General features: G+C 39.3%; 2 protein-coding genes across 2 annotated transcripts; both read right to left on the bottom strand.

The window, feature by feature from the left end:
- Positions 1 to 170: 170 nt before the first annotated feature.
- Positions 171 to 17,099, bottom strand: LOC123823048 (zinc finger protein 283-like). Its single transcript, XM_045845360.1, is given in 9 exon segments — positions 171 to 2,567; positions 2,569 to 2,588; positions 2,590 to 2,635; positions 2,637 to 4,206; positions 9,916 to 10,042; positions 11,859 to 11,946; positions 15,598 to 15,670; positions 16,174 to 16,236; positions 16,968 to 17,099. Coding segments are annotated over 8 exon segments (2,007 nt in total). The 5' UTR covers positions 16,196 to 16,236; positions 16,968 to 17,099; the 3' UTR covers positions 171 to 2,506.
- Positions 17,100 to 25,977: 8,878 nt separating this feature from the next.
- LOC123822913 (vomeronasal type-1 receptor 1-like) lies at positions 25,978 to 26,910 on the bottom strand (the record flags this gene model as incomplete). Its single annotated transcript, XM_045845087.1, has 1 exon — positions 25,978 to 26,910. A coding segment is annotated over one exon (933 nt), but the record flags the coding sequence as incomplete, so codon positions are not given.
- Between the last annotated feature and the right edge of the window lie 809 nt (positions 26,911 to 27,719).

Genomic DNA, 27,719 nt, shown 5'->3' with positions numbered 1-27,719 from the left:
CATATATTTTTCATTGCTTTTAAAGAGAGAGGAAGGCCCAGTGGGAGAGCTAGAAACATCCAGGCAAGAGAGAAGCATCGATTGTGTCCATATGTGCCTGGACTGGGGATTGTACATGCCCAGAACAGGGATCAAACCCAAAACCTAGGTATGTGCCCTGACCAAGAATCAAAACTACAACCTTTTGGTTCTGGGATGATGCTCAAACCACTAAGCCACACTGGCCAGGATCGTTTTTCTTTTCTTTTCTCCATTTATTTTCTTTGTGACCAGTTTAGAAGACTATTGACATATCTTCAAGTTAATTGATTCTTTCTTTGGCCATACCCAGTCTACTGGTGATTCCATTGAAGGAATTCTCCGTTTCTGTGCACCTCTGGATTTTCTTTGTCTCTCTAAATGTTGGTAAGATATATAACAGAACACGTACCATTTAACCATTTTTAAATGTACAGTTCAGTGGTAAAGTACATTTACATTGATGTGCAACCACCACCACCATTCATCTCCAGAACTCTTTTCACCTTGCAAAACTGAAATAATTACTTCTCATTCCTCATTCCCTAGCCCCCAGCAACCACCACTCTACATTCTGTCTCTATAAATCTGACTCCTCTAAGTACATCTATAAATGGAATCATACAGTATTTATCTTGTTGTGATACAATTATTTCATTTAGCATAATGCCCTTTAGGTTCATCCCTGTTGTAGCATGTGTCAGAACTCCCTTCCCTTTTAAAGCTGAATGATGGTCCATTGTATGAGGGAGAAAGTAAATATAGCCAAATGGTAACAATTATTGATTCTAGATAGAGAGTATGTTATACTATTCTTAGACTTCTCTGAATGCCTGAAAATTGTTGTGAAATTTTGGGGGGAAAATTACAAATGGACAATATTTTTCTTTGTAATTTCTAATTATTTTGAAATGTAAACAAAGAATTTTAATTATTGCCTACCTGTCTGTTGGAATTCATTAGAGGCAAATTGCTTCACACTTCTCCCTGGTTCTTCAGGCATATCCCCAACATTTTAACACTTGTTAAATCCATGTTTATTTTCACCCTTAATTTCTTATGCAGCTTAAGGAATAAATTCTGAATTAAAATACTCTTAGGTTATTATATTCTTAGGTTAAATTTTATCCAGAATGGACTATCTGAAGTTCAAATTAATAAATGTTTATGAAAAGCTTTTCTAGATTAATTATACCAATGAGCATTCATCTCCTAAGAATTCACTAGTATTTAATACTAACGATGAGGATAATAAGAACAGCTAATATGTATTGAGCATAGGCTACATTCCAGAAACTCTTCAAGGACCTGATGCATATAGACCCATCCATTCTCTACAATTCACTATTAAATAGTTACCATTAGCAGCATATTAAAGATGATGCCCAGAAAGGACAAACATTTTGCCCAATATCTCACAGGTAGTGAGGTGGATTGGTGATATATCAGTATGGGTTATGCCATGGATAAGGGGCTTCCTACCTTTGTTACATTAACAGGGTTATTCTCTAGAATGAATCTGCTGAAGTTTAACAAAGACTGAATAGTGTTAGAAGGTTTCCATACATTTACTAAGTAAACATACTTGATACAAATTCTCTATGCTTTTATTGGCATAAAGAAGTTGCAATTCCTACATTAGCCAAATCTTCCTATAGTATGAATATTCTGCTTTTCTAATCAGAGAGGGGACAAATGAGGGATTTCTTGTTCTGATTAAATCACATAACCTGTGTCATAGTTTTTAAAGTGTGGACATTCTCAATTACTTCTGGGTGAGGGCAAACTTTTGCTTTTAACTTCCAGTCATTCACAGACTAATTGATACTTCTGTAAAATGCAATGATGTTGTGGTAACATTAAATTGCTATAAAAGTTCTCAAACATTTACTCTCATTTTCTGCATTTATGTCATGATGGATGGGTAACAGTTTTGTAGACTGGCACTAATCTCTAGACAACAGTTGGAGTGGCATTTGTCTAAAACTGTTCCTACATTTTTATCCAAAGAGTTTCTCACTTGGACGAATTCTCTGAGGTACCCTAAGATGTTTGCCACATCTATAACACTCCCCACACTCCTTATACTCATAGGATTTCACAGAAGTATAAATTCTCTGATGTGCATAGAACTGAATTAAATTTAGGTTCTTTCCACATTCTTTAAAGTGTTCCTAATGAATATAAATTCTCCAATGCTTCTCAGACTCTGTGCTATGAATAAAGATATATTCCTTTCATTTAAATGGTTTCAAATCAATATAAACTGATGTTCAATAAGATCATGTAGAAATCTAAGGGCCTTTCCATACTTCTTATATTCAAACTATTTCTCACTAAGTATGAGTTTCCTGATATCAAGCAAATTGTCCATACACAGATAAGGCTTTTGCACATTCCCTACATTCATAAGGTTTCTCAAGGGTAAGATTTCCCCATTTGTTAAATTGTCCACCCACAAAACAATGTTTTTACATCTTTTCAATCTTTAAGTTTCACCAGTATCAAATGTTTTATTTGAGTAAGCTGTCTGTATAAAGAAGTCCCCATTCTTTATATTTATATGGTTGGTTTATCATTACTATGAGTTCTATCATGTTGAACAAGGCTTGAGCCATGAGTAACTCTCCCCAAATTCCTTACATTGATGAGGTTTCTCACCAGTATGAAAACTCTCATGAACACTAAGTCGATAGACACTACCAAAGGCTTTCCCACAACATTTACATTTATAAAAATTCTCACCAGTATGGGCTCTCCCATGTTTAACAAGGCTTGAACTCCAACTGAAGGCTTTCCCACATTCCTTGCATTTAAAAGGTTTCTCACCACTATGAATTTTCTGATGTTGAGTAAGGTGATAGCCACGACTAAAGGCCTTCCCACATTCTTTACATTCATAGGGTTTCTCACCAGTATGAATTCTCTCATGTTGGACAAGACTTGAACCACAATTAAAGGCCTTCCCACATTCCTTACATTCATAGGGTTTCTCACCAGTATGAAACATTTGATGTCGAGTAAGTTGGTACCCACTTCCAAAGGCCTTTCCACATTCTTTACATTCATAGGATTTCTCACCAGTATGGACTCTCTCATGTTTAACAAGGCTTGAGCCCCAACTGAAGGCTTTCCCACATTCCTTGCATTCAAAAGGTTTCTCACCACTATGAATTTTCTGATGTTGAGTAAGGTGATAGCCACGACTAAAGGCCTTTCCACATTCTTTACACTGATAGGGTTTCTCACCAGTATGAATTCTTTCATGCTGAACAAGACTTGAACCACAATTAAAGGTCTTCCCACATTCCTTACATTCATAGGGTTTCTTGCCTGTGTGAAATATGTGATGTCGAGTAAGTTGATAACCCCAACAGAAAGCCTTTCCACATACTTTACATTCATAAGGTTTCTTACCAGTATGGATTTTCTGATGCTGAGTAAGTTGATAGCCACGGCTGAATGCCTTCCCACATTCTTTACATTTATAAGGTTTCTCACCTGAATGAATTACCTCATGTTTAGCAAGGCTTGAGCCCCAGAAAAAGGCTTTTCCACATTCCTTACATTCATAAGATTTCACACCAATATGAATTTTCTGATGTTGAGTAAGGTGGTAGCCACGACTGAATGCCTTTCCACATTCTTCACATTCATAGGGTTTCTCACCAGTATGGATTCTCTCATGTTTAACAAGACTTGATCCCCAACTAAAGGTCTTCCCACATTCCTTACATTTGTAGGGTTTCTCACCAGTATGAAATCTCTGGTGCACAGTGAGTTGATAGGCACTAAAAAAGTCTTTCCCACATTCTTTACATTCAAAGTGTTTTTCAGCTGTATGAGTTCTCTTATGTTGAACAAGTTTTGAACCATGACTACAAGTCTTCCCACATTCCTTACAAACATAAGATTTCTCTGGATTATGAATTATTTGATAGGAAATAAGAGATTTACTATTTTTGTAAGTGGGAATTTTTTTATAACTGATTATTATTTGACTGAAGTATTTTTCTTGATATTCCTGTAGTCCCTCAACTTTGCTTTTGTACTTCCAATTATTTTTGAAAATGGATGTCACAATGTCAAGGGTTTTACTTTTTTCCTTGATCTCCCATTCAGAAAAATTTATTTCAGAAATGTCCTTTCCTGAAAAGGTATTTTTGGTCTCATGTGTTGACTCCAAATCTGAAAGAAAACCAGAAAACCACATATTTTATTTCCTCTACCAGAGAATTGCCCTCTATAGTAAAAATAAAAGACAAATTGAAAATAATGCCCATAAGTGAATTGGATTACTAGACTTACTGAACTTCTAAGCCTCAAGTCTCTCCTCATTAAGCTCAGCTTTGATTTTTCACCTCTTATAATCTTTTTTTTAAAGATTTTGTTATTTACTTTTACAGAGAGGGGAAGGGAAGGAGAGAGGGAGAGAAACATCAATGTGTTGTTGCCTCTTGCACACCCCATGCTGGGGACTTGGCCTGCAACCCAGGCATGTGCCCTGACTGGGAACTGAACCCACAACCCTTTGGTTCACAGTCCGGCACTCAATCCACTGAGCTACACCAGCCAGGGCTCAGCTCTTATAATCAGTTCTGATTTGACAGTTTGGGGGAGGATTCAACAAACATAGCTTTAACAAGTCCCTCAGCTTCCTGTGTAGATGGTATAGATGGTTCTTCCCTTAAATCAAAATGCACCCCTATATCAATCAAGCCCTTCTGTGCCCAGTGTGGTTCTAGCTTTTAATGACTGTGTAGGCTGGCGTGATGAACTGGAACCCAGAAAAATCTCCACATTTAAAAACAACTTCATTAAACTAGATAATTCTCCCTCACAGAAATTTTTCTGAGTGGTTGGTCTTGGGCTAGAAAGCAGACAAAATCTTGCAGTTTGAGCAGTTAATATTCCAAGACTCTGCTGAAGCTCAAACAAGAAGTGAAACAAAACTAACTAAAGCGGTAACACAACCGCCCAGCTCATATCATGATAGTCAAAGAGGTTAGCCCATCAGGGGTCATATGGGAAATTTAAAGCAAAGAAAGACTTTTTCAATCAACTTCAAAAGAAGAAATGAACTGAAACTAATGAAAGTTATGACCTAGTCCCAGCTCAATTCCACGTGTGGAGTATAGCTTTGTAGAACAGCATCAACAGATAGTTCAATAAGTTTGAATTGACATATAAGGGCTTGCATTGTAATTGCTTAGTACTTTAACGGTTTCTGTGAGGCTTAGCAGTGTTTAAAATCATTAAATGTTAACATAATTTATAAAAAAATAATTATATTAGCCCTGGCTGGCGTAGCTCAGTGGATTGAGCGTGGGCTGCGAACCAAAGCATCGCAGGTTCGATTCCCAGTCAGGGCACATGCCTGGGTTGCAGGCCATGGCCCCCAGCAACCGCACATTGATGTTTCTCTCTCTCTCTCTTTCTCCCTCCCTTCCCTCTCTAAAAATAAATAAATAAAATCTTTAAAAAATTATAATTTCCAAAATAAAAAAAATTAATGAAGTATCGTTTTAATCTTGTGTAAATCTCTTTAATATCTGGCTTAATGGAAAACAATTGGATTCTCATATCTGCTTCTGCATTCAATCTGTGACAATGCTATTTTGGTTGAAGTATATGAAGGAATTCCAACCTCTCACAGATATAAAATTGTAAAATGGAAGAATATTTTATGAGCCTGTTCAGATAATTGTCGATGTTTTCCTTGACACTACAGGAAAATTTGAGAAGTGGTAGTTTCTTAAAGGTTAACTGCAATGTGGAATATGCAACTATACCCATGAGCTTTTCATACTATGTTACATTAAAATCCATGACACATTGAATGATCTTTTATTCATGCAGAATTTTGCAACATCATGCATTGTCATTTGAAAAGTAGTTCACTGAGTTGTACAGATCTTTGAGGGGGTGGCATATTTCACTATACAATACCAAAAAAAACACATGTTAATATTACCACCTATCTCTATATATGTACTGAGAAGCTATAAGGCTCAGAATGGTGGATATAAGTTTCATACAATTCTAATTTTTACTTGACAGTTTGCTTGACAAGAACAAACAGTTGTTCTTGAAATGACAAGCTGACTTGCAAGAAAAGGTTTTCCAACTGCCTAAGTCTGGATAACCATAGTGAGTCCGTTAGTCATTCTTTCAAGGAAAAAAAAATGGTGCTCCATAAAAAAAGTTAGTTTAACTCACAATTCAAACAACTGCCCAAGTAGTTTTCCTCAATGCAATCATCACACTTTAGTATACAGCAGAAGAACTTAATACATATTTCCTATTTTATCACACAAAATATTAATGCACACTCAAGGGTCAGGATTGAATAAAATAAAACCTAGAGCAGGGCATTGAAGGTCAACCTGTGTGGGAGGGTTTCAACATAAAAAGGGTTGTCCTGTGCAGAAAGTCAGAATACAAGCAGGATGAGGACAACCCTCTGTGTATGAACTGGCATAGGTTGTCATAGCCCAGGTGGGATGAGAAGAGCAATCACATGGCTAAGGTGGAGCTGGTAATGGAAGTCTGGTTACAGACAAAGAGTTTGATTAGATAAATAAATATATTAAAGATAATGGAAGTCTGGTTTTTTACTGCCAGAGAAGGCAGTTAGAAATTCAGAAAGTGAATAAATTGAAATGAAACCTGCAGTGTTCAACTGGAATTGGAGATACCCATGTGAAATCAAGGTTTTCAATACATAGAAGTAAATGTGTGTGCATGTAGTATGTAAGTATATTGTCTAGTTCTGTCCACCGAGAGGGCCTGGGAGCAGCCATCCCTCAGCAGCAATAGCAAACCTAGTACCCAGGTTTTGGCTTCTAAATACCATTCTCGACTAAAAGGAAGCAGAGCACCTTAAAGAAATGGTTGACGTTAAGCCTGGAATAGGGAAAAAAACGAGATGAGCCAGGAACATGTTGTTGTGTCAGAAAATAAGGACCTGCTTAGAGTGATGGAGATATGTAGAAGGACATAGAAGCCATCAAGACAGGGTTCCCAACAGTCAAATATGGGATAAGCTCAAATATTTTGAACATCAAAATGAATAATGAGAACAGATTATAATCCACTGACTAGAAATCCAAAATATAAATAAACTGAAAGCTGGACAAAGAATGCAATATTTAATAGTCTCAAAATTCCTTCTCACAAAATACTCACTAAAGGAAAAAAAGGTTAACTTTACAGGAAGGAAGCCGGCAAACACAACCTTAATCAATTGCTCACAGGAAGCATCAGCAGTAACGACAAATCATTCGCACTACCTGACAGGATGCAAGAACAAAGAATCAATTCTGTGACATTTCTGCCAAATATGCATTATATAAATCTAATCATGAGGAAAAAGCAGACAAACCCACACTGAAGAACACTGTACAAAACAACCACCCTGCAGTCCTCAATAGCAGCAAGGAACTCGAGTCAAGGAAAGACATAGAAACGGTTACCGAGCAAGAGACTAAACAACCCAAATTCCCAAAACAACGACAACACTGTGTACTATCTGACCCATGCCTATTTGCCGACCAAATGTCTCAGGACAACCTCCTTTGCTAACTCTGCTCTGGCCTTACAGGTCCTGCGGTAAAGTGCCTTTCAACCATGGTGCCTTGCATTTGCTGTTGACTGTGACTGATATATCCGTCTCCCAGAAGTTCATATAATTTGACCCCAGGCGTCATGTGTCTATACAAGAAACCTTTCCCGGACTGCCTTATCTGAATTAGCCCATCATTTTGTATTCTCTTACACCACTGACTTTTCCTGAACAACATGTTCAATCATGAGATTTTATTTATTTATTTATTTATTTAATATTTCTCCTTGATGACATAAACTGCATGAGAATGGGTAAGTTATCAGTCTTGTTCATGATGGTACAATGCCTGGCTGGGAGTAGGCACTCAAAATATTTGCAGAATTTATGAATGAATGCATATATTTACTCACACACAGGGAGAAATGCAAAAGAGCTGGAAAGCGGATCTATAAGCAAAATGGTTACACTGGAAATAAAAAAATAACACCTTCCTCAGTGAAATGTGAGGGGACTGTGAGAAGAAAAATGAGGGTGTAGCCCTGGCTGGTGTAGCTCAGTGGATTGAACGTGGGCTGCGAACCAAAGCATTTCAGGTTCGATTCCCAGTCAGGGCACATGCCTGGGTTGCAGGCCACAGCCTCCAGCAACCGCACATTGATACTTCCTCTCTCTCTCTCCTTCTCCCTCCCTTCCCTCTCTAAAAATAAATAAGTAAAATCTTTAAAAAAGAAAAGAAAAGAAAAATGAGGGTGGGAAATGAGACAAAGAAGAAGTTGCTTTGGTAGTCCAGAGTAGGATCTCAGTTTCCTCCCAGGTGTCGGGCCTTCTTCACTCTATAGACCTTGCTCCTTTGTAGCGACCTTTCCACATGTCATTCCAGATGTTGGTCTTTCTCCTTTTCTGTGACCCGTGAGATTGTTCCCTGCAATGTTGGTTCTCTCTCGCCTTTGCTTTCCTGGGTTTCAACTTCTTGGCCCTCCCCTCACAACCATCCAGGGCTCTCTTCCTTGCTCCAGTAATGTTGTCACATCTGACCATTCTAAGCTAAAATATTTGGTTAGTTGTCAATGAAGTAAAGGTAAAATAATATTGATATAGACTTTATAGAAGAGAAGGATGATGGGAATAAAGATCATGACATCACACATGATCTTGTCCGAGACTCATCCAGGCTTCATCTCTTTAGAGCAAAATAGAACACAAGCTCTGGAGCCAGACTTCCTATGTTCAATCACTGCTATTGCTTCCCACCAGCTCTGTGACCTTGAGAAGTCACTTAAACTATATGTGCCTCAGCTAAAGATAGAATCTATCTCATGGGGATGTTGTGAAAGTTAAATAAGTTAATCTAAGCGTTCTACTTAGAACAAAGCCTGGTTTATAGTAAGTATACTGTTAACTATTAATATTGTTACCATTGTTTTTTTGCTAAGAGGAAAACAATGTTTCATGAGACATTTCTAGGAGTTAGCTCAGATTTTAACTTTCAACTCCAAATTTGTTGTAAGTAAAGGAATGCATTCGCTTAGTATGAAATGAATTCTATTCATTCAACCCCCCACTATCTAAAGTGAAGAGGCTCTTTTGAAAGTCTGAGTATATCAGAGCCCTGTTCCTAGCTATACTCTCCGCATGTGGGTTGGACAGGAACAAAGGTCAGGGATTCTTTAATGTGCATGAAGACCACCTGGGAATCTTGCATAAATGCAGATTCTGTCCTGCAGATCTGGGGAACTGACAAGCTACATTTGTAATAAGCCCCAGAAGCAGCTATAATTATTATGTAATGCTTAACAATAAAAAAGTTTAAACCCCATATAAACCAAATCATGGCTTCTAATCACCGAGAAAGCAATCTACATTCTCCTCCAAAACCAACAAAATGGGCTATCATCTGGACCCTGCCTGTCTTCCTCACTAATTCTTGACACTCTCTCCTTCACTACTTTGCTCTGGGCTTCTTACGGTTCCTCAAACAAAAGAAACACCCTTTGAGTAGCAAGGACACATTATTTATGGAAATGTTGATGTTAAACATAGAACAAAACCTGGTTTCTCTCACAATGGTTATGAAATAAATGCCCCATAATAGGAATCTAGCTCGTTGGTCATTAAAAAGAGGGGTCATTCACTGCAAGAAAGTGGAAGGTGTGAAGCTCACAAAGGGATGGAAATGAACCCATTTCCAACCCAACAAATAACAAAACATTCCTTTGAGAACAGGGAGAAGAAATTCACCTTGTTTCTTCAAAGGTAGCCTTGCAATCCCAAGGAAGAAAGCTGATGTTGCAGAAAGGAGATTCTAAATGATTTCAGGCAGATGACCTTACCCAGTGACACCAAGTTACTGTAGTTCTCCAACATCACATCCACGTACAAGTCCCTCTGAGCGGGGTCCAGGCACTCCCACTCCTCCTGAGAGAAGTCGATGGCCACATCCCTGAACGTCACCAACCTCTAAAACCAAAAATCCACACATGACTCATACAATTAAAGAAATTTAAAAATTTAAGAAAATATTTCCAGGAGGAAAACAGAGGCTGTGAAGGATAAACTGCAAGAGGAGGAAAATATAACAATCAAGTGGACTGGAAGTCTGTGATATGTTTGGGTTGGAAAAAGTAAGGAAATTAGTATGATTAAAGCAGAGTTTCAACATGTTCCAGAAGAATCCCGTTATAGCAAGAAAAACTTCCTGGATACTGTGAGATTAACTCAGCTCTCCTGACCTGTCTGATAATATATAAAATAATCCCATTTTCTGGTCTTTTAAAGAATAATAATGGAGGGGAGAAAGGGAGGTTTATGGGTGTATTTGCATACACACATCCTGCTATGTGCCTGCCTCCTAAATTCTTTATAAATGTAAACTATTACGTAAACTAAAATGTAAACTATTATAACATCTTTTCCCTTTAAATATGGAAAAAAACATGAAAAAATTTTTCGAAATACACTATATCTCTCAGAAAAATTATTTCCACTAAGAATTATCCTTAAATCTTAAGTAAATCATTCTATTAGATTATATCATAAGAATTTTTTATTATGATGAATATATAAAATATTTTATTAGCTATAGTTCAGTTCATCATTTGGATATGTGAGATTAATAACTCTATTATATTTATAGACTTAGTTTGAACAAAACTTCTAAAGATCTTCTTAATTCTGGAAATCTATTACCATATAGTACTAAGAACCTGGAGTAACTTCTTGTTACCATCAAATAGCCATCACTTAACACCTTCCTTGTTCCCTAATTGGAGGATATTGATATAGGATATTGCACCTAACAGATGTCACCCAAGACCTACACGTCCTGTCAGTGACAAATGGACTTTGATACTGGTGTTCAACAATTAGGGGAGCCCTGGAAAGAACCACTGACTCTCCCTCTAATCCTGAAAGCCTTGCAAAGCATGTGATCACAAATAAACTTAGGCTGAGACCAAGGAATCCCAAATTCCACTGGAACCTCCTGGAAAATTCAGGTCTGTGAAGAAGTTCCAAGCTTTTCTGTGTGGCCCAGTGAGACCCTCATCACTAGCTCTTCACACCACAGACCTGACAAGTGCATGAGAGATTACGATAAGGAAATGGTGCAGCCCTGGTGGCATGAAGAGGGAAGTGATGACGAAGGGCACCACCCAGACAGCCTGCTGTGGGTATGCCACAGCGAAACACCAAAGCTCTTCCAGAAACACACAACTGACACGGCCTGCTTGGAGGCCATCCAGCTGTTTAAGGGAACAGTGCACTGACCGGCTTCTTTCCTAGATCCTGCCAGTCAGCATCTTAGCCTGAACAGCAGAAACTGTTGTTTTCCAACTGTCTCCTGTCTTTCATTCTCTCCTCTTTCCTCCTTCTCTTATACAAATCCTGCTTGTGCTTTAATAGATAAAGCCAATCTACTATTGGTTTTCCTTATAAGTAAAAGTGTGTTAACTGTTAACTATATTTGAGTTATTCTATGACAGAAGCTGAAGTATTTCCCACGAAAGACTCCATTCTTCAACTGTTCTTGAGAGATGACCAAGCACACAGGAGATGTGGAATAATGTGTTCAGTGAATATGATGAAACTGACTGAAAACAGCACATAGGGAGAAGGGCGCTTGGGTGTTTGGTACCGTCCTTCGCTGGAATAGGAGAAGCTGAGAACGAGTCCAGGGTCGGGTTCTGTTAGGTAGAAAGCTTTAGGATAATTAAGGAAAAGATTCACACGAACTAAAAATCACTGTGTTTCAAGGAGAGAGAAATTACCAACTTACATCAGTCATGGTTCTATGATTGCAAGGATTACTTAGTGTTCCATAGGGTTCCTTTATTGGTAAAGCACAGAGTCCAGAAAAGCCAGAGCTGGGGAAGGAAAAAGAAGCTTTAGATCAGGTGTGCTTAACTGATCCCATCCTGACTCAAGCTAATTGCACCCTATACACCTTTTGTGGAATCTAAACTCACACCTAAAAGCCCCAGGTCCTTCAGCAGGAAGGCTTCTTGCAGTGCCCAGTTCTGGGTATGCTGGTACGAGCCTGAGATTGGACTACTTGGTCTTCCCCAGATCAGATCCTCCTCCCTCCATTCCCACCTGTCAGGACTGAGAATGGGCGATATGGCCCAGGACTAGAACATCCTCCATGGGTTCAAGACTGAAGAGAATTGATCAGGACACAGGAGCATACAGGATATACAAACAATTGCTCAGGGAATTGCCTGTGCCCCAAAATTTCACTTAATGCACTCAGAATATCCATGTGATGGAACGCTATGAAACTATGCTATGCTAAGTTGGGAAAATAATCAAAATATATTGTCCACAGAAAAAACAGGTTACATGATGTAAATAGTATGACTACATTTAAAAAATATATGTAGCCCTGGCTGGTGTAGCTCAGTGGACTGAGCGTGGGCCTGCCAACCAAAGGGTTGCCAGTTCAGTTCCCAGTCAGGGCCCATGCCTGAGTTGCTGGCCAGGTTCCCAGTAGGGGATGTGCAAGAGGCAAACACACATTGATGTTTCTCTCCCTCTCTTTCTCCTTCTCCCTTCCCCTCTCTCTAAAAATAAATAAATAAATAAAATCTTTTTAAAAAGTATATATGTATCAATATATAAAGACTGATAATCAGACACCAATAGATTTAAAAATGTTTGGGAAGTTATACAGCTATATATAATAATGTATTATGATCACAATGATGTTTTTGTTTTGGTATCCTGCAGAATTGTAACAATGGCCATGCATTATAACTATATGATTTCTATGTTTGTCCTACCTAGAAAAAATGGTTGAAATTCTCAAAATCTCATGGGTATATTGAGAGGTCTTGATCCTGCTTCTTTTCATGTCTTCTGACAGATGGATTTATTCTGTATCTGAAATTTGTCTTTTTAGACCCTCTGGATAACTACTGAATTACCAGATCCTACCAGTGTCAATTTGCAACTAACATTAGTAGGATAAAAAACTATAAGGATAATACTCTCAGGATAAATTCCATTTGCTTCTAAGAAGTTGGTCATGACCTAATAGTATTGCCTACAATCACCTTCCTATGAGTTTCTATGAAAAGTCATCTGAACTCCCTATTGGCTTTTGTTGCTACCTGCCCTACACTTATTCCTATACATATTTCATCTTTCTTACCTTAAAGGTAACAACTATTTTTTAGTGATTGTATATCCTCCCAAGTACTACTATCTCAGGGTCTTACATTTGGGACAAATTTTTACTCAAAAACACATTTCTAGAAATGTATCCTTAAATAGTAATGGAAATGTACAAAACATATACAAGAATATTCAACCAAAAATCATTCACAATAAACAAGAATGAGAAGCTATGTAATACTGGACAAAAGGTTTAATGAATTATGGCCCACTCCATCCTCATTAGTTATGATGGTCCTGGACCACATTAATTGACAAAGAAAGACATGCACAATCAATTTCTTAATGAGGTAAGCAGGTGTTTTAAAGAATACATAATTTGTGAAGTGTATGCAAAATTAAGATAAAGGATCTGGTAGCACACTTGAGCTTGACAGTTACCAATTTCTCAACATCGCTGTTGAGAAATCAGATGACACAGGGGTAAAAACAGTGTTTACCAGGGATGGTTGCATTGAAGATTAAGTAAGAAAGACCAAATAAAATGGTGTACAATTATTGCTTGATACAAGTTTTAGCCATTAGTGAAAATAAAGATTATTGTCCCTTATTGCATTATAATAAAGGAAATTAATGCCACTCTTTCCATTGTCTCATGATAAAATCTGTGCTTCTCTGGCCTGCTTTCTTACAATGCTAACTAAAAATTCACAGTCCAGCCCTGAGCCCACCATTCTTCCTAAATAATAAGATGAGCAAAACCAGTTCTTAAAAAGGTTAAGAGAAAATATTCCCTCCTTCCAGAAGCTGCAGATGAAGAGACAAAATTAGGCACCCTGAAGCTGGCTTAGAAAACACACCCAATTAGATGTCAAGCTGAGAACATTAACCAAGCTGAATCTGGCTCTTCTGTGCAAATTGGTAGCTTATTTGAATATTTAAAACTATAACCTTCTTATTCTATCTTTTGGTATTAATATCTGTTCTTGAAAATATTATTTGTAAAATAGATTTCTGTAAGATGGCTGTACATTAGAGACTATTGCTATTCTCCGTGGAAGGAACTTTTAAAATAATCTAATTCTGAATGTCTGTCTTTATTGTGCTGGTAATCATTTATCTATTTATTGATTTTATTGTATTTTTTCCATTACCTGGCCATCAATTTTTAAATGGCATTTGTATACTCCTAAAAGTTGTAAATATTTGAAAATTTTCAAATAAGAAAGGAATCACTGGCATTTCCCTCTTCTTTCTAGATTCTCAAGATTAAAATAAAACCTGTGTCTGGGTTGGATTTCATTTTCAAACTAAAAACTAGAATCTTCAACTCAATTATATCACCAATTACTGTGATTTCATTCTGCAGAAACAAAACGAGACACATAGACTTACAGGGAAAAAAACTGAGTAAAACACACCAGAATACTAAGAACAATTAAGAGGACATAATTTTTACTTCATATGTTTTGTGGATTAATGATTTTTTTTGCAACAAACCTGTATTAATTCCATAATCAAAACTACAAAGGTATTTCCAAATGTAAAATATTGAGTGACAGGGAAAGGGTATTTTGTAGTCATTGAGAAAACTAAACAGTCCTGGCTGTTGTGGCTCAGTGGGTTGAACACTGGCCTGCAACGTGAAAGCTCACTGGTTCAATTCCCAGTCAGGGCACATGCCTGGTTCACAATCTGGGTCCCCAGTTGGGGGTGTGCAAGAGGCAACCAATAGATGTTTCTCTCACACATCAATATTTCTCTCCATTTATTTCTTTCTCCCTTCCCCTCTCTCCAAAAATAAAATAAATAAAATCTTTAAAAAAGAAAAAACTAAACAAACAAGCCCAATACTGATGGGCCTGAAACAAATGACCGGTTCTTGAATATCCTGTGGCTATAGCTCACCTCTACAATTAGACACTTTCACTGTCAAGATTCTCCTGTAAATGAACATGAATTATGTAAGTCACCTTTAAAATCTGAGGAAGGAAATATATACTCATAAATAGAAACACAACACAAACATATATATTTGGTACAGAGCAGATGCTGGACAAGTGTGGCTACACCTTTCTACCTCTTCACTCTCTCCCTCTCTTCCTCTCTCTCTAATCAATAACCATATCTTCAGGTGAGGATTTTTAAAAAACTATCACTGTGGAGAGGATAAAAAATAGTCTGTATACCATACTATCTAAATACTAATCTCCCCAAGTAATCATACTCTAAAATAAAGCTCTAACAGTAATCTCCAGGAGGTGTATTTCTGTATCTTCAGAACACTTAGGGAGAACGCACTGAAAGATTTGAACAATGTGCCATATAAACAGATGGCTATTAGCTGAAGGACAATATGGACCACTGGGAAGAGGGATGCATCAGCAGGATGGGTCACTCACCAGAAGGAAGAACCCATGGCAGATACTACTTGCCAGGATAGTTCAGGGCAAGGAAAGCAAACATTTTCATGATCTAAAAGCAAAAGTAATTCTATGAGCCCTGACTGGTGTGGCTCAATAGGTTGGGCATTGCCCCATGGACCAAAGGTCACTGGTTCGATTCCTGGTCAGGGCACATGTTTGGGGTGCAGGCCAGGTCCCCAGTTGGAGGTGTTCCAGAGGCAACCAATCAATGTTTCTCTCCATCTCTTTCTCCCTCCCTTCCCTTCTCTCTAAAAATAAATAAAAATCTTTAAAAACAAACAAACAAACAAACAAACAAACAAACCCTGGCTGGTGTGGCTCAGTAGATTGAGTGCCAGCCTGCAAGCCAAGGGGTTGTCAATTGGATTCCTAGTCAGGGCATATGCCTGGGTTTCTGATCAGGTCCCCAGTAGGGGCTGCACGAGTTCAATCACACATTGATGTTTCTTTCTCTCTTTTTTCCTCTCCCTTGACTTCTCTAAAAGTAAATAAATAAAATCTTTAAAAATAAAAAAAATAAAGTAATTGTATGAATATAAAAGAAACACTAACCTGAACTTCGATTTCTATACATGCAGCTATTCTTTCCTCCTCCTCAGGGTCCTTCTTAGGAATCTGGCAGGAGTGGGTGGAAAGAGGAATCATGAGACAGCAGCATTTCCTGGAGCAGAGAGACTTAACTAAAAATAAAAAACAGAGCAAACACCCTCTCCGGCTACATGTGCCTTCATCCACACATAACCAAATCAAATTCAAAGGGAGGCTGGAATCTACCTCTAAGCTGACAACAAGACTTGGGGACTGAAGTCTGGTTGAAGTGGTTCTGAAGCATGCGGCTGGCCCCCAAGGAGCGAGGAGAGGTGCCCCTTCCAGGTGCCCTATCTGTGGGACCTCCCCCTCACGTCTTCCCAAGCGCCTGTCTTCCCAAGCGCCTGTCACGAGGACACTTCCAGATGCAACATTCTCATCCCAAAACTAGACCTTCCTGCTTGAAATGTTCAGTCTAGGACTCAGTACAGGACTTTTCGTGTGGTCATTTAACTTTGGCAGGTCCTAAGGGAGTCTAGAAAGAACTTAGAGCCCACAGCCAAATCGAACCACACCTACAAATAAAAGCTAAGCACCCCATCACCGAGACGCACACCATCCTTCTGGGAGGCTCGCTAACACACAGGCTTGAGGCTCTGGACAAGATACGCCCGGGCGCGACAAGGGCCTCCTCACCTCAAGCGCCTCCTAGTGCCAACCAACCCTCACTGCCTGCTCCAGTCCCTCTTCAATAAAGTCTGCTGTGCCCTCCCATCCTCACCAGGCGCTGATTACTTCCCGGGACGCGACCAACTCACCTCGCGGAGTCCAAGAACTTGGGGACGCTGAAAGGGACCCAGTGACCCAGAGGCTTATGGGAAACGAGACCTACAAAATCCTCAGAGGCTGGGAGCCCAGCTGTTCCGAAATCTCACCACAGTCGAACTCCCCCGCCCCCAAAGACCTGTGCCCCGAGGCTTCTGGGAAATGTAGTCCACAGCAGTCGAATCCCGGAAACTGGGACCATCAAAATGCTCCCACGCTGCAGCTTGTCAAAGGCGCTTTTCCTAAGCCCACCCGCAGATCTAGGCTTTGTTGTAGGGAGCGAGCCTGGAGGCCCAAGTGTCTTTGGTATAGCTGAGGGCGAATCAAAAATTTTTCAGCGAAGGCTGAGGAATGCACTCTGGAGTCCAAAGCAGGCAAAAATGGGAATGGAGGATGACCAGGGACTTAGGCCTCAGTGAGCTGGGCATCCCAGGTCAAGTCCATGGGAATGACCCTAAGCAGGCCACGAGATTACCTGGGTATGATAGACTGGAGCAGGGTCTCGGAGTTGAATGGATGGGTTGTCTTGCTGTAGGTCAGGGGTGTCAGACTAATTTTCACTGGGGGCCACATCAGCCTCTGGTTGCCTTCAAAGGGTTGAATGTAATTTTAGGGCTGTATAAAAATAACTACTCCTTAACAGTTAAGTGAGAGCTCGGTGCTACCACCGGGTAGAAACAAGGTACAGGCTGGATAAAATGGCCCGCAAGCCTTGTGTTTGTCACCTGTGCTCTAAGTGAATTTGTGGATCCACTTCTTTGGGACCCTGTGTGGAGTTGTTTATACTCTTGGAATAGTTTTTGCCATTGTGAATCGTTATTTCCTTAGGTGTAAGGCAGTTTTTGTTAAAGATTATGTGCCACTGCTGGAAAGCAACAGTAAGTGGTCGTGTCCATGGGGATGTGTGGGAAGTCCTGTAGAACTGAGAGAGATGTGAGAAGGTCTGTCACATTGTGTATTTCTATTACTAGTAGTAACTAGAGATGACTTAATCTTTGTGAGGTTTTTTTTTTTTGATAGGCATTTCTTTGGTGTGCATACCATGATGATGAGGAAAGTGTATTACTGTCCAGCTGGGATTGAAAAACAGTACAGTGTTCTCTAGTTTGGTATGTGTTAGTTTGATGATCTGACTACCAGCCACTATATGTGCCAGGAAAACTGCGTCTGTGTTGTGATAATAATACATAGCAATAATCCACAGTTTCATTACCTATAAAATAGTATTACTATGTCTTCTTGGAGCATCAAATTTAAGATTCAGAAAAAGATTTGCAATTTATCTGACAAAAGATGTAGATATTTTGTTTTATGGGAAAGAATGCAAATCAACATAACTTTTAAATAAAAGTAAAAGAAATCAAAGTAACATCTAGCCTGAGGTAGGCTTCCACTCTTCTGTGATGTTTAGGGAACTTGTGCAGATAACCTGGAACAACCTGGATTAAAGAAATAACTTCCCACTTGTAGAGGTAGGTAGATTAGAGCAGAGCCCAGAATTAGGAAGTCAGATGTCCTAGACTACAGGTCAGGCAAGGCAAGGAACCTGTTTGAGATTACATAATTAGTTCATTAGAAAGCTACTTGTCTTATTTCTAAAAGTGATCATTGCATTTCTTACATTTTACATATACTAAACCAGGCTTCCATTGCCTACCCCGGACTTGATTTGTCTGTTGCAATTGGTAATTTTAAAACTAAAATTTGTAGTTTCTTCTAACCAACATTTTTTTTCTATCTGAAATGGTAGATGAAAATAAAGAACAGTTCATGGATGCAGTATTAGAGAAGATAAAATTTCTTTTTCCATTACAATTTCAGAAGACAGTCTTAAATGTTTGTGGGAGAAAATTGGAATTTTTTCTGACTTTTTGTTTGTTTCTCCTCCAAAAGTCTATTTGCTTTTGGAGGAGAAACAAACTGAGGAGAGGTCTAGATGACTTCTATTTGCTTCACCCCAACTGCCTTCTTTACAACTAAAATTCACTAAAACACTCCGTCATCAAAATCAATGGTATTGTTTTCACTAATATTGCAGTAACAAATAAATCTTCTCCTCCAGTCAAGATGGTAGCATAGGTAAATATGGCTCACCTCCTTGTGTAACCACATAAAATTACAATGAAAATATAGAAAAATGATCACTCGGAACCATCAGAAATCAAGTTAAATGGAAGTCTGACAATTACAGAATGAAAGAAGCCACATCCATCCACACTGGTAGGAGGGGTAGAGATGTGGAGGAGGCTGATCGCACATCCATGTGTGGTAGATAAAAATTCAACAGGAATATCTTGAGAGCAAGGAGTCCCAGCCCCACACCAGACCACCCAGCCCAGTGTTCCAGTTCCAGGAAGATAAGTCCCCATAACTTCTGGCTGCAAATACCAGCAGGGACTGAGTCAGTGGAAGAAACTCCTGGAGTCCCAAGCAGCTCATCTGAGAGTACCCACACATGGACTTACTCAGACTCACTCCCTCTGAGCTCCAGCACTGGAGTAGCAGCTTGAAAGTCACTGGTTGCATACATGAGGAACTAAAGAATCTGGCATCAAGGCAACAGCTGGGGGACAACTTTCTCCCAGACGGAAAGACAGGAAGAGGCCATTGTCCCTTTTCTTAACCTTCCCCCAAAGCCACAACGCTGGCTGGCAGGCGAGTATCGTATCTGAGACTCCATCAACCTGCCTAACCTGCCCCACCCTGACTACCAGCCACTATATGTGCCTGGAAAACTGCCCTGAGACTCTGAGACTCTGTCCCACCGAACTTATAGGCCTATCTAACCTGTTAACAGAGACTTTTCCATGTGAGTGGCTGGTCCTGGCTCATGCTACACAAGGATTTCTAAAACCTCTCAAACAAGAAACAGCCAGCCTCAGTGAACCCCAAGTCTCCATACCTCTTGCTAAGTGGCCCCCCTAATAACAGCAGGCCTACATTCACCACTTGGCTTCACCTGGGAAGCCTCAAGCCCAGAACAAGTAGCAGCCATCTCAGACTGCCCTGTGGCCTGGGCAGGGTGGCCCTGGGCAAAACACAGATGGGAGCTGACCTTGGCCTGTAGCACTTGGGAAACTCCAGAGCCTGTGCACCAGGTGTACTGCTCCAGACCATGTCAGATCACCAGCATCCTGCCCCTGCACAGCTGATCCTCCATGAAGCGCGGAGGTTGGTCATCAGTGGTCACAGCTAGTCCTCGCAGCTGATGGCCTGGTTAAATCCCTCCCATCAACCTGCCAACAGCAATCAAGGCTCACCTACAAGAAGAGAGTGTACTCAGCTCAGACAAAAGGGTGTACTTTGTGTACCTGGCGTGGGTGTTAAGGGAGGCTATGCCACTGGACTCTATAGGACATCTACTACATCAGGCCACACTACCAGAATGGGGAGTCATAGCAACTCTAACTGATACATATAAACAAACAGGGAGGCTGCCAAAATGAGGAGACAAAGAAACATGGCCCAAATGAAAGAACACGTCAAAATTCCAGAGAAAGAACTAAACAAAATGGAGATAAGCAATCTATCAGTTGCAGAGTTCAAAACACTATTTATGAGGATGCTCAAAGAATCTATGAGGACCTCAACAGCATAAAAAAGATCCAGTAGAAAGGAAGGATTCACTAATTGAAATAAAGAACAATTTATAGGGAAACAACAGTACAGTGGGTGAAGCTGAGAATCAAATCAATGATTTGGAACATAAGAAAGCACACACACACACACACACACACACACACACACTCCAAACAATAAGAAGAGAAAAGAATAAAAAAGATTAGGATAGTGTAAGCAGCCTCTGGGATGACTTCAAGTATTGTATCACGTAAGGGGAATACCAGAAGAAGAGAAAGAGCAAGGAATTGGGAATCTACTTGAAAAATAATGAAAGAAAACTTCCCTCATTTGGTCAAGGAAACAGACATGCAAGTCCAGGAAGCACAGAGAATCCCAAACAAGATGGATGTAAAGAGTCCACTCCAAGACACATAGTAATTAAAATGCCAAAAGTTAAAGATAAAGAGAGACTCTTAAAAGCAGCAAGAAATTAGTTTCTTGCAGGGGAGTTCCCATAAGACTATCAGTTGATTCCTCAAAAGACACTTTGCATGCTAGAAGGGAGTGGCAAGAAATATTCAAAGATGTGAAAAGCAGGGACATACAGCCAAGATTGCTTTACCCAGCAAAGATGTCATTTAGAATCGAATAGCAGATAAAGTGCTTCCCAGACAAGAAAAAAACTAAAAGAATTCATCATCACTAAACCATTAATATATGAAATGTTAAAGGGACTTATTTAAGAAAAAGAAGATCAAAACTATGAACAATCAAGTGGCAATAAATATATATTTATCAACAATTGAATCTAAAAAACTAAGCAAAGAAGAACAGAGACAGAATCATAGATATGAGGAGTTTTTTGATGATTGCCATATGGGAGGGGGTGAATGAATGGGTGAAGAGGTTAGAGGATTAAGAAGTGCAAATAAGTAGTTACAGAATAGCCACGGGGATATAAAGTACAGTATAGGAAAGGAGTAGTCAAAGAATTTATATGCAGGACCCATGAACATGAACAATAGTGTTGCATTGCCTGAGGGAGTGGGGCATGCTGGGTGGAGGGGGGCAAAGGGGGAAAAATTGGGACAACTGTAACAGCACAATCAATAAACTATAGCCTTGGCTGGTGTGGCTCAGTGGATTGAGCACTGGCCTCTGAACCAAAGGGTCCCAGGTTCAATTCCCAATCAAGCACATGCCTGGGTTGTGGGCCAGATCCCCAGTAGGGGGCATGTGAGAGGCAACCACACATTGATGTTTCTGTCCTTCTATGTCTCCCTCCCTTCCCCTCTGTCTAAAAGTAAAATAAATAAAATCTTTAAAAATAAAATAAAATATAATTAAAATTTAAAGGAAGCAAATCTGGAAATGAAGCATACCCATCAAAGGTAGAATGGATAATTAGTGTCAAATACCTATATAGGGGAATAGTACACAGCAGTGAAAATTACAGTGAAAAACAAATATGATGAGCAAAGAGTCATAGAAATATCCATATAGTATGATTCTATTCATAAAATTTTAAAGAGGCAGAATAAATTATACTTTGTATATTAAGTGGTACATAATGAAAAACAAGGATATGGTAAATAAAACTCAGAAATCTGGTAACTTCAGGAAGGAGGAAACATAGAGAAGTTTGCAAAAGAGATCAAAGTTAAGCCATGTATTCCATTTCTTAAACTGGATTGTATTTACACAAGTGTATGCTTTAAAAATATATTCATCATTAGTTATAAATATTTGTGATGAAATTAAAAAATTTAAAATAGGAATTGAAGGCAACTGTGTGCATTTGCATATGTATTTATGATTGTATGAACAAGGGGGGAATGTGGAGTGTGTATACCAGATTTAAAAAAAAATATATATTTATTTATTTTTAGACAGAGGGGAAGGGAGGGAGAAAGAGAGGAAGAGAAACATCAGTGTGTGGTAGCCTCTCACACACTCTCTACTGGGGACCTGGCCTGCAACCCAGGCATGTGCCCTGACTGGGAATTGAATTGGTGATCCTTTGGTTTGCAGGCCAGCACTCAATCCACTGAGCCTCACCAGCCAGGGCTGTATTCCATATTTTTAACATTGTTCTACGCAAGGGAAGTGTTGGAGCTTGTGAAGGTATGCACATAGGAGAAACTGATACCTATATTTGTTTAGGATCGATTTCTGGACATTAACCTTTGTTTCTGTACTTGGCTGTGCTTTTTCTTTGTGTGTATAAATAATGACTTCGTTTTGAGATCCACACACCTGAGAAAACAGCTACTTCTTCCAGTCTGTATAGAGTGGCTTTGTTTAGGAGGAAAACCTGACCGATAAGCCTGGTTAGATATTCTGGTGACCTCTGAAACCTTTCTGGGCAGGAGGCAGGATGGCACTTCTTTGGGCCTGTGTGTGCCATTGCACAGTTAGAGGCTTGCCAGTCTCTTTTACAGGAGCTTGTAATCTCTTGCTTGTTTTGCTGTCTGGTTCCACAGCAGCAAGCTGCCCCACTCTCCCTTGTTCTCAGCAATGACCAGGCATCCAAAGTATGCTGGTCCCTGTTAGTGCACTGAATCGGGCAAGGCAAATACCAGTCCCTCTGGTGCCCTTCTGAAAAGCCAGAATGCTAGACACATGCTCCAGTCTTCTCCCTCCCAAGGTGGAAGCCTCAGGGTATGCTCCTTCTCCTGACTTTACTGAACTGTACTGGCTGCAGCAAGTTGCCCCTGACTTTCTCGGTGGCCTCCAGGTATTCAAATTATGTTGGCTCCATCAGTGCTCCAGGTGAAGCTAGGCAGAAACCAGCCCATCAGGTAGCCCTCCAAAAAGCCAGAATTTTGCATGCATGCTCCACTTTACTCCTTTCCCTCAAGGGAGAACTTATGAGCCAGGGTGGTCTCTCCTGGCACTGAGCTGGGCTGGCATGAGTAAAGTGGAATTGCTCTTCTTACCCATTTTAATGCAGCTATTCTCAGCGTTGTGCTTGCCTTTGTGCTTGCAACTTTTTAACTGGATTCTGCAATTCTCATAGAGGTATTTTGGTTCAGATATTGTTAAATCTATATCTGTGGAGGAACCAGGTCTGGGACTTCCTATTCTGTCGATTTAATAGCATAACTCTGAGCCTGCTTGAATTTTTCATAAGCTCCCATTTATAAAGTCATAGGAAAAGCAATAAATGTTTTTTCATTTAGGAAAATAATCATTATAGATAAAGTACACTCATTGTACCTCTGATACTTTTGTTTTCCTAGGGAAAAAGATCACCAAATAAAAACAACTGGAATTATTAAGAAATCAGTGACCACCAAATATTAAATAACAAAAATGTAAGTTTCTAAAACCAGCAGCAAGCCACTAGGGGAAAAAAGTTATTTTGTTGCATCACAGTTACGATATGTAATACTTAAAGAAAAACTTAATAAGAAACAAATATTGTAGAAACTCTATTAAAAATGGGAAAAGTTACCCTAAACCTATGTACAAACACTTAAATTTGGTACCATCCAATTCTTTCCAAAACTACATGAATAGGTCCAGTCTAATGTGGAGTCTAATGTCCAGTCTAAGGGATGGAGAAAGAGAGGGAGAGAAATATTGGTCTGTGAGACAAACACTTATTGGTTGCCCTGACCAACTGAACTGGTGACATTTTGGTTTGTGGGATGATACCCAACCCACTCAGCTACACCAGTCTGGGCTTTTTCCAGTTTCTTAAGATGGAAGGTTAGTTTATTATTCAAGTCCTTCCTTCCTTCCTTCCTTCCTTCCTTCCTTCCTTCCTTCCTTCCTTCCTTCCTTCCTTCCTTCCTTCCTTTTTTCAATATTGTAGGCATTAACAGCTACAAATTTCTCCCATCCCATAAGTTATGGTATGCAGTGTTTTGATTTTCATTCACCTTAAAGTATTTTCTAATTTCCCTTGTAATTTATTTATTTTTTTAAAGATTGTATTATTATTTATTTTTAGAGAGGGAAGGGAGGGAGATAGATAGAGAGAGAGAGAGAAACATCAATGTGTGGTTGCTGGGGGTCATGGCCTGCAACCCAGGCATGTACCCTGACTGGGAATTGAACCTGCAGCACTTTGGTTCACAGCCCACGCTCAATCCACTGAGCTATGCCAGCCAGGGCCCCTTGTAATTTATTTATTTTTTGCTCCATTGGTTATTTAAGAGTGTGTTTAATTTACACATACTTGTGAGGTTTCCCACATTTTCTCTGTTACTTATTTCTAATTTTATCCCATTGTAATCAAAGAACATTGAATGATTTTAATCCTTTATTTTTAAAAAGACTTTATTTATTTATTTTTAGAGACAGGGGAAGGGAGGGAGAAAGAGAGGCAGAGAAACATCAATGTGTGGTTGCCGCTTGAGGGACCCCTACTGTGGACCTGTCCTGCAACCCAGGCATGTGCCCTGACTGGGAATGGAACCAGCAACCCCTTTGGTCTGTAGGCTGGCACTCAATTGACTGAGCCATACAAGTCAGGGGTGATTTCAATCCTTTAAAGTTTATTGAAACACATTTTATTGACTAACATACAGTATATTCTTGAGAATTTTCCCTGTAGGGTGTTAAAAAATTGCTAATGTTTCCAACAAATGCCCCTAGGGAAAAAGCTGTTTTATACTGGGTGAGCTCCAAGTCAGGTCAAATAAATATAGCCTCTGTGAGTGGGGTCTTCCAGTGAAGTGCCAGTCAAGTCAAATGATAACAGTTCTCTCAGAATGCGATTTTAAAGAGCTCTAACCCCACTATGCTCTCTCCATTGGCTACCAGACTACAGCTTTTCACCATGAGTTTGGAGGCTGTTGGTTTCAAAGCTACTGTGCAGCCTGGGATGGAGAGGATAAGAATAGGGAAAGGTAAGATGAAAAAACTCACTCGTCTTGCCAAGGTTTTCTGCTTTCTTGAATAAACACTCTCCAGATTGCTGAAAGACTTTGATTTCTGTAGTTCTGCAAAACACTGATTCTGTCCTTCTTTTCATGTGGATGTTTGGAGATCCTTAATCCACATTTTCATTGATGCCCCTGTAAATGCATCTTCCAAGTTCAATGCCTGCTAGGCACTAGCTGATCCATGTTAAAGAATGAGTCCCTAAAATGCTAATTCAACTCATGTGTGGTAGAGGAGATGCCATTTCATTAGGGTTATTATATAAGCTGTGCCATTTCCTTAGGATAATGCCAAGTATCAATATAAGTAAACCCTTTTTCTTGGGTTGTGCCGTTTTTGCAGGAGAGGAAAACTCATTTGTTACATTGGAAGGCAATATTCAAAGAGAAAATAACAAATGCATTTAGAAAGTTAAGTTAAATAACAAGATTGAAATCTCATGTTGAAAATAACCAGGATAAATTTCAGATGATTCTACAGTGAGATGCACAGTTGTCAAATATTGAGTGCTTAAATTTGCTGAATGAACAAGTGTAGTTTGTAAACGGGCTATTTGAAGGTTTTCATTTTACCACCACTGACAAAGTAAGTTCTGAAGAGTTGAATATCACGGGTGATGAGCACAAAGGGACTGAAAACTGGGAAACAAGCCGCCAGGAAGACATTGATGTTCCACAGTCTCAGGCTTGAGGTGACACAGCAAGTGAGGTAAATGAAAAAGGCAGAGGAGACAGAATAAAAGGAAACAAATAAGCTCACCAGAAGCAGGACAGTGTGAGTGGCAGTGGTCTCCAGGGAGGCTCTGGGAGAGAGGCTGGTGCGGTGAATATACTGGACTCTCTGCTTATGTCTTTGCAGGAAGATCACTATGGAGCCACTGGCCCAAATCATGAGTCCCAAAAACAAAATATCAGTGAAGGAAAACAGGAATGCATGGAATGACAATGTAAATGAATCTATTCCTTTTCCAGAACACAATCCCAAATTTATTTTTGTAATGTTTGCAGTATGCCCCGAGTGAGTAATTTTCACTGGCACAGCAGAATGTATTAGGAGATGAAGAACCCAACAGAGGGAACAGCAGGATGGAATAAATTTAGGAGCTTTGCGTTTGAGTTCTGCCCACCTGGAGTTACCAAGGCTGAGCATGCTAGCTTGGAAGCCACTCAAGAAGCAGGTGGAGCAGAGGGAAACCCCCCGGGCCACTCTTTGAGTATAAAAGTTAACTTTACACTCAACTTCTCCCATAAAATATTTGAAAGCAAAAGCATCCAGTATCTGAGGGATTCCCCTACAGAGAAGGAACAGGGAGTTGGCTAAGGCTAAGTGGGTGAGTATTAGATCTACAGGTCGCTGAGTGTGTTTAGTGAATGAAGTCAGTACATAAAAACAAAGGAGTGAGACATTTCCTAGGAGCCCAATTCCAGTCTGGAAGAGGAAGAGAGTCCCCATCACCAACTCACTAGAAGCCGTAATGTCAATACCCAGAAGTTGTTTATTTTATTCAAAGCCAGATGATCTAGAGAGAAAGAGTATATGTGTTAGTTTACTTATGCAGCAAATGTTATATTAACAAATTTCACCTTTTTTATATTTGCAAAATTCTACTTCATACTACTGGATATAGAAATACTGATTTAAATTACTCTGAAGGAGTCAACTAGTTCTCTTCCAAGTTGTATATGATTTACCAGCATTTTATTTAGGGTACGTGGATGCAAACTGATGCATAACATTTTTCAAATCATAGGCTACACAACAGTGGAAAATGGCAGTTTATGCCTCAATAGTTATCTTTTCTTTCCCACTCTGTAGTTTAATTTTTTTTTAGATTATATACCCACTTTTAGACAATCTGGAGATTTTGCTTCTCTTTAAAAATCAGAAAGTGCTATGGTCCTGGCCAGTATTCTTCTATGATGAATGGTTGACAGAACTAGGTTTACCTGTGTACATTAATGGCTTAATCCTGTAGGATTTTGAATTGACAAACACCTTTTTAGACATAAAAAGCTTTAGGAAACAGAAGGAGACTAAATGGAGTTTAATAGATATTTATCTGAAAAATGTCACTGAGTTTACAAAAATAAATAGAATATAGAGAATTTGAATAACATTATCAGCCTGCCTAATTAAATAGACTTGAGGACATAATTTTAAACTCAGACAAAAACATTTTAATGTTAACTGATGCATTTTGCTTAATTTTACATTAGACAGTAGAAGATAGCCCTGAAGATAAAAAATAAAGTAATAGAAATAAAAGTAACTATACTTGATAAAAATGTAGC

The sequence above is a fragment of the Phyllostomus hastatus genome, unplaced genomic scaffold (genome assembly GCF_019186645.2).
Source record: "Phyllostomus hastatus isolate PE091 unplaced genomic scaffold, TTU_PhHast_1.1 phas_contig_468, whole genome shotgun sequence".
NCBI classification, from domain to species: Eukaryota; Metazoa; Chordata; class Mammalia; order Chiroptera; family Phyllostomidae; genus Phyllostomus; species Phyllostomus hastatus.
The sequence above is the reverse complement of the archived record's forward strand: the minus strand, read 5'-3'. Positions and strand labels throughout refer to the sequence as shown.